The 9,924-nt window shown below is 52.8% G+C and overlaps 4 protein-coding genes across 4 annotated transcripts in view; 2 read left to right on the top strand and 2 right to left on the bottom strand.

Annotated features, from left to right (window-relative positions):
• The window catches only part of ENH_00034690 (Microfibrillar-associated protein 1, putative), a gene marked incomplete at both ends in the record, with an annotated part of 3,587 nt that extends 3,367 nt beyond the window's left edge, over positions 1–220 (bottom strand). Inside the window, one exon of the mRNA XM_013585059.1 lies at positions 107–220. Coding sequence (XP_013440513.1) covers positions 107–220 — 114 coding nt within the window. The remainder of the gene's footprint in view (positions 1–106) is intronic.
• A 2,322-nt stretch (positions 221–2,542) lies between these two features.
• Positions 2,543–3,076, bottom strand: ENH_00034680 (formin binding protein, putative; the record flags this gene model as incomplete). Its single annotated transcript, XM_013585058.1, has 1 exon — positions 2,543–3,076. The coding sequence occupies one exon, from the start codon at positions 3,074–3,076 to the stop codon at positions 2,543–2,545; it is 534 nt and encodes a 177-aa protein (XP_013440512.1).
• A 2,593-nt stretch (positions 3,077–5,669) lies between these two features.
• Positions 5,670–6,020, top strand: ENH_00034670 (hypothetical protein; the record flags this gene model as incomplete). The annotated part of the gene is made up of 1 exon (XM_013585057.1): positions 5,670–6,020. The coding sequence occupies one exon, from the start codon at positions 5,670–5,672 to the stop codon at positions 6,018–6,020; it is 351 nt and encodes a 116-aa protein (XP_013440511.1).
• A 270-nt stretch (positions 6,021–6,290) lies between these two features.
• ENH_00034660 (hypothetical protein) lies at positions 6,291–9,702 on the top strand (the record flags this gene model as incomplete). The annotated part of the gene is made up of 4 exons (XM_013585056.1): positions 6,291–6,573; positions 6,960–7,474; positions 8,164–8,354; positions 8,613–9,702. The coding sequence occupies 4 exons, from the start codon at positions 6,291–6,293 to the stop codon at positions 9,700–9,702; spliced, it is 2,079 nt and encodes a 692-aa protein (XP_013440510.1).
• Positions 9,703–9,924: the final 222 nt, after the last annotated feature.

Here is a 9,924-nt window from a genome sequence, read left to right as displayed (position 1 = left end):
AGCAGCAGCAGCAGCAGCAGCAGCACCTGCCGCCACCACCCCTGCTGCTGCTGCTGCTGCTGCTGCTGCTGCTGCTGCTGCTGCTGCTGCTGAGTTTGCTGCCTACCTTGCCGGGCCAGTGCCTGGGCACGTGGGTCTTCTGTTCATTTTTGGGGACAAATTTTTTCTTCAGGGGATCTTCCCCTCTGTACAAAATGCTGTGCACGTCAGCAGCAGACATTTTCAACTTGCTGCTGCTGCTGCTGCTGCTGCTGCTGCTGCTGCTGCTGCTGCTGCTGCTGCTGCTGCTTCTGCTGCAGTTGTTACGGCTTCTGCGGCTGTTGCTGTTGCAGCTGGTGTTGCTGCTGCAGCTGGTGTTGCTGCTGCAGTCGTTAGTGTTGCTGTTGCTGTTGTTGCTGCTGCTGCAGCCGGTGCTGCTGCTGCAGTTGTTACTGCTGCTGCTGTTGTTGTTCCTGCTGCTGCTGTCGTTGCCCTTGCTGCTGCTGCTGTTGGCGCTGCTGCTGCTGCTGTTGGCGCTGCTGCTCCTGTCGCCCTTCGAACTGCTTGGCCAACCCTATCTGCGCGGCGCTGCTTCGAGTGAAGACACCCGCTGCTGTTGCTGCTGCTGCTGCTGCTGCTGCTGCTGCTGCTGCTGATTTGCTGCAGCGCCGGCCACTGAAAGCCACGGGCCAGCCAGAGAGGCTGCGGCCCTCGCAGCAGCGCAGCCCCAGCGGCCGAGGCCCCGGGAGAAGCTGGAGTGAATTAAACTGCGATAATAAATAAAAATAAATAAAAATAAATAAAAATAAATAAAAATAAATAAAAATAAAAGAAAAATAAAAGAAAAATGAAAGAAAAAGAAAAAGCGGAAAAGAATTTGCACAGAAAGCGCGGAAAGCTGCAAAAGGATGCAATAAACTGCTGCTGCTGCTGCTGCTGCTGCTGCTGCTGCTGCTGCTGCAGAAAAGCTTTTAATAAATTCGCCACAAATTAAAAGAAGGCAAAACCAAAGAAGGCGACAGCCAGCAGCAAGTGCTGCTGCTGCTGCTGCTGCTGCTGCTGCATGCAGCGCGCTGGGGCTGTTTGCTGCTCACGAGGTGACCAGGGAAGAAACAAAAGCGCTCGCGAGCTTTTTTCTCTTTTTTATTTAATTAAAATATAAAATTAAACTTTTAAATGAATTAAAATGCAAAAAGATTTATTTAAAAGAAGAGAACTTCAACTCCGCCGCCAGCTGCTGCAGCAGCGGCTCTCTGCTGCAGCAGAACTGACCACTGGGGCGCAGCAGGTGACCACTCGAAGTCCACTTTGCTGCAGAGCACTTTACCTTAAATAAACACTTTTTATGTTTTGTTTATTAACTCCGACTAACACAAGCAGCAGCAGCAGCAGCAGCAGCAGCAGCAGCAGCAGCAGCAGCAGCTGCAGCTGCACGCTGCGGTTAAGGGAAGCCCTTCCTTGCTGCGCTGCTTCTGTCCACTGCCGTGTACAGACAGCACCAGCTGCTGCAGCAGCTAAGGCTGTCAGCTGCAGCTGGCTGCTGCTGCAGCTGGCTGCTGCTGCAGCTGGCTGCTGCTGCAGCTGGCTGCTGCTGCAGCTGAGCTGCTGGTATGGGGCAGGGCTGCCCTGGGAATTGGGGATGAGGGGTCTGCAAGTGTTCGGCAGCTGCGGCCGGCGAAGAGCAGCAGCAGCAGCAGCAGCAGGTGGCGCTGCTGCTGCTGCCGGGCGTTGCTAACAGCAGCAGCAGCAGCAGCAGCAGCAGCAGGTGGCGCTGCTGCTGCTGCTGGGCGTTGCTGACAGCAGCAGACTCGAGCTGAAGAAGAGTTGACAAGGCGCCAGCAGCAGCAACTCCGCACTAAGTTGCGAGCTAAAAAGAAGAACAAATAAATAAATAAATAAATGAATAAATAAATAAATAAATGAATAAATAAATAAAGAAATGCGAGCTAAAGAGAAGAACAAAAGAAAGAAAGAAATAAAAATAACTTTCAACAAACTTTGCGAAAAGATTCGGATCTTCGGAAGCAGCTGTACATACACCCGAGCGGCCGCGCCCGCGGCCCGCAGGCGCGGAGCCAAATGCATGCAAACAGGCGGAAGTGAAGAAATAAAGAAATAAATGAATAAATAAATAATAAATATTTAATTATTTTGCATAAATGCATTTATTTAAACTCCAAATTCCCCATTTTAATGCACTTTTCCCAACTGAGCCTCGCATGCACCTGTCGAGGCACAGCCAGTGCACTGTGCATGCAGCGACACAAATCCCCTTCGGCTGCAAGACCTGCAGCAGCAGCAGCAGCAACTGCTGCTGCTGCTGCTGCTGCTGCTGCTGCAGCAGCTGCTGCTGCTGCTGCAAACCATCGCCTCAGCGCGTGTCAGGCACTTCTCTGTGGCTCTTTTGCTGCTAACTGCGCGGCCCAGCTGAAGTGCCCAAACTATTTGCTGCTGTCAAATGCAGAACATTAAACGACAGTGATAAAAGAAGCAGCAGCAGCAGCTGCTGCTGCTGCAGCAGCTGCTGCAGCTGCTGCTGCAGCAGCAGCAGCTGCTGTCGGCCTCAGCGCCGCCGCCTGTCCTCCTCGGCGCTCCGCTTCTTCCGCTGCTGCTGCTGCTGCTGCTGCTGCTGCTGCTGCTGCTCCGCCTCGGCTTCCCGCTGCAGCTCGTGTGCGTGGCTCACGCTGCGGTCGTTGTGAGTTCTTGGAATTTTTCTTTCTCTTTCTTTTTCTCTTTCTCTTTCTCTTTCTTTTTCTCTTTCTCTTTCTCTTTCTCTTTCTTTTTCTCTTTCTCTTTCTTTTTCTTTTTCTCTTTCTCTTTCCCTTTCTCTTTCTCTATCTCTTTCCCTATCTCTGTGAGAGCCGTGGTGGTTCGCGCTGCTGCTGCTGCTGCTGCTGCTGCTGCTGCTGCTGCTGCTGCTGCTGGTGGCGTCGTCGTGTTTGCTGCTGCGGTAGGCGCCTGCGTCTGGGTCTGTTCTGCTGCTGCGGCTGCTGCGCTGCTTCCCGTCTGCTGCAGCAGCAGCAGCAGCAGCAGCAGCAGCAGCAGGCTTGGCCTCCGCGTTTCGCAAAGACTCAAAAACCAACTTCACATGCAGCATATTAAGATTCTTCACTTCATCAAGTCCCCGCACTCTCTCATAAAACCTTAGCCAAACACAGCAGCAGCAAATTCACCCAAACCCTAAACCCTAAACCCTAAACCCTAGATGCAGCTCAACAGCCACGCGGCTGTTGATCACCGCAGCAAAAGTGCAGCAGCAGCAAACACCCCCTCTGTGCTGCAGCACCGCCACCACCAGCAGCAAAGCTCGCAGCAGCAGCAGAACTACCAGCAGCAGAACTATGCCACAAGCAGCAGCAGCAGCAGCAGAACTCGCAGCAGCAGCAGCAAATCTCGCAGCAGCAGAACTACGAGCCGCAGAACAACGCCACGACCCCCAGCAGCAGCAGCAGCAGCAGCAAAAACCGCAGCAGCAGCAGCAGCAAAACTCGCAGCAGCACAACCATGAGCCGCAGAACAACGCCACGACCCCCAGCAGCACCCCCAGCAGCAGCAGCAGCAGCAGCAGCAGCAGCAGGAGCTGACTGGGTGAAGGAAAGGGCCTTGTCCCTGAGATCAAGGCCTTCTTTGTCGGCCAGTCTTTTGAAAAAGTGCTTCAGCCGCTCGTGCTGCTGCTGCAGCTGCTGCACTGCGTCGCTGAAGAGCTCTCTGGGGGTGCTGCCGCTTTGGCCGACCATTGCCAAGTAGCGGCTGTCTTTTTCCACGCGCCGCGCAAAGCCCACCCACTCGCTTTTGCTGCTCAACTCCCCTAAAACGCATCCAAAACGCATGCAAAACGCATGCAAATCGCATGCAAAACGCATGCAAATGCATGCAGATGCATGCAAAATGCATGCAAAATGCATCCACGCAAAAAACGGGAAAAATGCATGCAAAATGCATGCAAAAAGCATGCAAAATGCATGCAAAATGCATGCATGCAAAATGCATGCAAAATGCATGCAAAATGCATGCATGCAAAATGCATGCAATAGGCGTGCAATGCGGGTGATGTTCGTGGGGTTTAGGGGTTGTTTGAAGCGCATATTTGAAAGAGCTGCTTCAATCGCTGCTGCTGCTGCTGCTGCTGCTGCTGCTGCAGCTGCTGCTGCTGCTGCTGCTGCAGCAGAACGCGGCTTTTTCGCTGCCGCTGCTGCTGCTGCTGGTGCAGACCGCGGCCTTCTCGCTGCCGCTGTTGCCGCAGCAATTCGCGGCTTTCTAGCTGCCGCTGCTGCTGCTGCCACTGCTGCTGCTGCTGCTGCTGCTGCTGCTGCTGCTGCTGCTGCAGCAAAACTCACCCTTGTCCACAGCTTCCTGCAGCAGCTCCCTAAAGGCGTCTCTGCGCTTTCGCTCGCGGCGGAATATTTGGGCGCGTCTTTGCTTCCGCTCCTGCTCGTAGCCGTGGCGCACCCACTCTTCCCAAACCCTGCAGCAGCAGCAGCAGCAGCAGCAGCAGCAGCAGAAACAGCAGCAGCAGCAGCAGCAGAAACAGCAGCAGCAGCGGGAAGCAGGGTGAGTGTGTGAAAGGAAGCTGATAATTTAATTAATTTAAAAATAAAAAATATTTAAAAACAAATTAATTTAATCATTTGAAATCAATTGCTGCGGATGGGATGTCGGCGCTGCTGCTGCTAGAAGCAGCAGCAAAACTAAAAGCAGCAGCAAAACTAAAAGCAGCAGCAAAACTAAAAGCAGCAGCAAAACTAAAAGCAGCAGCAAAACTAAAAGCAGCAGCAAAAGCATTCGATTTGCTGCTGCTTTGTGTTTATTTAATAATTAAAAAGCAGCAGCAAACGCTGCGGATTTGCTGCTGCTTCTACTTAAGTAATTGATAAAGAGCAGCAGCAAAAGCCTTGAATTTGCTGCTGCAGTTATTAAATAGTAAGCAGCAGCAGCAGCAGCAGCAGCAGCAGCAGCAGCAACAGTTTTGGATTTGCTGCTGCTGACTCACTGCAGCACATCAATCTTCATCATGTTTTGCAGCTTCGGGTGCGAAAAAAGCTGCTCCCGGACTTCAGACCATCTGCAGCAGCAGCAGCAGCAGCAGCAGCAGCGGCAGCAAAAAAGAGTCTTTTATTTTCAAACTCAAATCTTTAAATCTTTTCTAATTCATCAAAGATCCACCAATAAGGCTTTTCCTCAGGAACTATCCGTCACAGCTGCTGCTGCTGCTGCTGTTGCTGCTGCTGCTGCTGCTGCTGTTGCTGCTGCTGCTGCTGCTGCTGCTTTGTCTCACTTTTTCTGAAATGCGAACTCTGTGGGGTTTTGCTCGAGGATCTCCTCCAGCTGCAGCAAATGGAAGCAGCAGCAAATTAAAAAAACATTTTAAAGTTTTAAAAGTTTTAAAAAAGTTTTAAAAGTTTTTAAATGCTTTTTAATTCATTTTATTCAACTTCTGAAGTCTTTGAAATTCAAAAAGGCAAAAGGCCAGCAGAAATGAAAATAAAAAGACAAAATAAGGAAATAAAAAGACAAAATAAGAAAATAAAAAACAAAAATAAAAGACTTTTGAATTAAAGAAAACAAAAAAGCAGCACTTTGGTCCAACTGGAATTAAAACAAAAGAGGAAAACAGCAGCAGCAATCCACAGCAGCAGCAGCAGCACGAAGTGGAAATGAACTAAAGCAGCAGCAGCTTCTCAAAAGCCGAAATGAAACAACAGCAGCAAACAGCAGCAAAATTCGAAAACAGCTGCAGCAGCAGCAGAAACAGCAGCAGCAGTGACAGAAACAGCAGCAGCGCAAGCAGCAGAGCAGCAGCAACAGCAGAAACAGCAGCAGCAGCACAAGCAGCAGAGCAGCAGCAGAAACAGCAGCAGCAGCACAAGCAGCAGCACAAACAGCAGCAGCAGAAACATGAACAGCAGCAGCAGCAGCACAAGCAGCAGCACAAACAGCAGCAGCAGAAACATGAACAGCAGCAGCAGCAGCAGCAGCAGCAGCACAAGCAGCAGCACAAACAGCAGCAGCAGAAACATGACCAGCAGCAGCAGCAGCAGTAGCACAAGCAGCAGCACAACCAGCAGCAGCAGCAGCAGCACAACCAGCAGCAGCAGCAGCAGCAGCAGCAGCAGCAGCAGGGGCTTACCAGGGCGACGTCCTGGCGGCGGCGTTGTTTGACTTTGTCTTTGAACATTTGTTCGTTGTCGAACATCCACTCTTGAAAGAATTCATCTCTTTCGCTTTCCTGCATCCAAGTCCACCACTCCTCGAAGTGAAACCGGTCCGCCACGTCGCTGCAGCAGCAGCAGCAGCAGCAGCAGCAGCACAGGATGCAGCAGCAGCAGCACGAGTGCAGCAGCAGCAGCAGCACAGAGTGCAGCAGCAGCAGCAGAGTGCAACAGCAGCAGCAGCACAGAGTGCAGCAGCAGCAGCAGCACAGAGTGCAGCAGCAGCAGCAGCACAGAGTGCAGCAGCAGCAGCAGCACAGAGTGCAGCAGCAGCAGCACAGCAGCAGCAAATCAGATGGAGCAGCAGCAGCAAATGGAGCAGCAGCAGCAAATGGAGCAGCAGCAGCAAGCCTGACACGCAGCTCATTTGAATGCCCTTTTGCTGGTTTGCTTCTTCTGTGCCCGCAGCAGCAGCTGCTGCTGCTGCTGCTCCGGCGCGATCAGCAGCAACTGTTGCATTAAAAGTGATAAACAGCAATTATAAAAACAAATCAGCAGCAGCAGCAGCAACAGCAGCAGCAGCAACAGCAGCAGCAGCAGCAGCAGCAGCAAAAGAAGACCCACATGTATGTCGTCTTGAAACTCAGCTCTTTCCAGGCCAAGAGATTCTGAACCATCAAGTCCTTGGCCTGAAGAGAAAATACTTTTTAAATATTTTAATTTAAATATTTTAATTTAAATATTTTAATTTAAATATTTTAAATTTAATATTTTAAAGTAATTTAAATGTTCAACTCCCCACATCAAGATGCTTTTGCTGCTGCCACGCAGCCACGGACAGCAGCACAGCAGCAACCCCAACAGCACTGCAGCACCAACAGCAGCAGCACCTCACAGCAGCAGCAGCAGCACCTCACAGCAGCAGCAGCAGCACCTCACAGCAGCAGCAGCAGCACCTACAGCAGCAGCACATCACAGCAGCAGCACCTCAAACCACAGCAGCAGCAGCACCTCCCAGCAGCAGCATCAGCAGCACCTTACAGCAGCAGCACCTCCCAGCAGCAGCATCACCATCAGCAGCAGATCACCATCATCAGCAGCACCATCATCAGCAGCAGCAGCATCAGCAGCAGCATCATCAGCAGCAGCATCAGCAGCAGCATCATCAGCAGCAGCAGCATCAGCAGCACCATCATCAGCAGCAGCAGCAGCATCAGCAGCACCATCATCAGCAGCAGCAGCAGCATCAGCAGCAGACCTTTTTTCGTTTTTGTCTTTCCTCTTCTGCTGCTCGTTTGCCTCTGGAGCCCATAAACTCGGCGAAGGTTTGTTTGCGTTCGCCGCGGGTGAGCACGGAGAAGCAGCTCCACCTGCGGCCATTTTCGACGCATTTTCTCCAATTTTTGTCCTTTTTGGTCCTTTTTAATGCGTTTTGAAGCTTTTTAAAGCTTTTTAAGGCTTTTATTTGCATTTTTAATGCAAAATGGAGCTTTTTTAACCCCAAATGGAGCATTTTCAGCCCCGAAAGTCCAACTTCCAATTCTTTGCTCGACAAGACGCCAACAGCCGCCGCGCGAGCTGCTGTGCAGCTTCAGCAGCAGCAGCTGCTGCTGCTGCAATCCCTTTATTTATTTATTTATTTATTTTATTTTATTTATTTTATTTATTTATTTTGTTTTATTTATTTTATTTGTTTTATTTTGTTTTGATCTTCACAACACCCACCTGCGGTCGGACTCGAGGATCTTGGAGGCGTTTTCCCAGCTGATCCGCGGCGGGAACTTCTTCAGCTCAAACAGCTTCTGCAGCAGCAGCAGCAGCAGCAGCAGCAGCAGCAGCAAAGGGACACAGCACACCAGCTTCAGCGCCTTGGGTCTTCTTGTCTCGCTCCTGCTGCTGCTGCTGCTGCTGCTGCTGTTTCTTCTGCTGCTGCTGCTGCTGCATGCAGCGGCTTTTCCCCTTGAGAAGGCGCTTTCCGCGAATAAAAGACCCCATGCAACTCCTGCTGCTGCTGCTGCTGCTGCTGCTGCTGCAGGGGAGAACTCACCACGAGGAACGTTTTCGCTTCTTCTTTGCTTTTAAACTGCGGCCAGTCTTCCCTCTCTTCCTTCAGCGACTGCAGCAGCAGCAGCAGCAGCAGCAGCAGATCCCACGCCGCTGCGAGGCGCCCAAAGACCCCACCCCCAAACAGCAGCAGCAGCAGCAGCAGCAGCAGCAGCAGCGTGCGTAAAACAGCGAGGAAAGCGCGTGGAGAGCTGGGAAAAAGGGGAGCAGCAAGCCCGAAGCGCGCAGCAGCAGCAGCAGCAGCAGCAGCAGCAGCAGCAGCAGCAGAAGGCGAACCCGCAGCATTTCCTCGACTTCCCGCGGAGTGCTCCACACGCTGCGCTTCGTGGCTGCGTGGAACCAGTAGCTCTTGCCCTCCGCGCTGCAGAACTCCTGCCAGCCGGTCTTCAGCAAAATCTGCGCTTCTTCCGGAGTCTGCAGCGACAGCGGCTTCCCCCACTGGCTCTCCTGCGTCTGCAGCAGCAGCAGCAGCAGCAGCAGCAGCAGCAGCAGCAGGGGTTTTCGTAGCGGCAGCAGCAGGAGGAGCGGTGTTTGTGGCGGCAGCAGCAGCAGCGGCGTGTTCGTGGACGCAGCAGCAGGGGTAGTAGCAGCAGCAGCAGCAGCGGGATTCGTAGCAGCAGCAGCAGCAGCAGCGGTATCTGTAGCAGCAGCAGCAGCAGCAGCAGCGGTATCTGTAGCAGCAGCAGCAGCAGCAGCGGGGGAGGCGAGGGGGGGAGGCGGCGGTGTGCGGTGTCTGTACAGCTGGCGCGCAGCAGGCGCCGCTGCGGTGTCTGTACACCTCAGCAGCAGCAGCAGCAGCAGCAGCAGCAGCAGCAGCAGCAGCAGCAGCAGCAGCAGCAAACTGCAGCAGCAAACTCACCAAAGTGTTGTAATAATATTTTCTTCCTTCTTTGGAAATGTGTTCAGTCCAGCCATCGCCGCTGGTGATCAAGGAAGGAGTAGCAATGAACGGATCCATTTTCTGCAGCAGCAGCAGCAGCAGCAGCAGCAGCAGACCGCTGCTGCAGCAGCACGCTCCACGCCTGCCAACACCCCCGCTGCTGCTGCTGCTGCTGCTGCTGCTGCTGCTGCTGCTGCTGCTGCTGCCACACCTCCTCACTCTCTGCGCAAGGCCAACTCAAAGACAGAAAGGAAATGCGCGCAAGACGAACTCGCCTGCTGCTCAGCTACGGTTTGCTGCAGACCCCAACCCCTACAGCAGCAGCAGCAGCAGCAGCAGCAGCAGCAGCAGCAGCAGCGCGTTCTTGTTTGCTGCCACCGACTCAAGGCCTACACGGGCGGCCAAAAACTCGCAGACTGCCTCCAGTTTAAGCCCTCACCACCAGCAGCGCAAGCCTTACATGCAAGCAGCAGCAGCAGCAGCAGCAGCAGCAGCAGCAGCAGCAGCAGCAGCAGCAGCAGCGGGAGCTGCAGCGGGAGCTGCAGCAGAGGTCACCTCGAGCAACACTGCATGCGCGCGCTGCGGGCGCCGGTCAGCAGCAGCAGCAGCAGCAGCAGCAGCAGCAAATAAATAAAAACAAAAAGATGAAATAAAAAATAAAACAAAAAACAAAACTTGAAACAAAACTAAATTGAAAATGCGGGGAAGCAAATTGCCTACAACTATGCAAGTTGTTCAGCTCTCCAGGAAACCGCTACGCTGCTGCAGCTGCTGCTGCTGCTGCAGCAGCAGCAGCAGCTGCTGCAGCAGCAGCAGCAGCCTCCCGCCCGTCTGCCCCAACATGGAGAAAGG

This window comes from Eimeria necatrix, genomic scaffold (genome assembly GCF_000499385.1).
Source record: "Eimeria necatrix Houghton genomic scaffold, Enh_scaff252, whole genome shotgun sequence".
NCBI lineage: Eukaryota > Apicomplexa > Conoidasida > Eucoccidiorida > Eimeriidae > Eimeria > Eimeria necatrix.
Note: the sequence above shows the minus strand (reverse complement) of the source record. Positions and strands in the feature narration are given on the sequence as shown.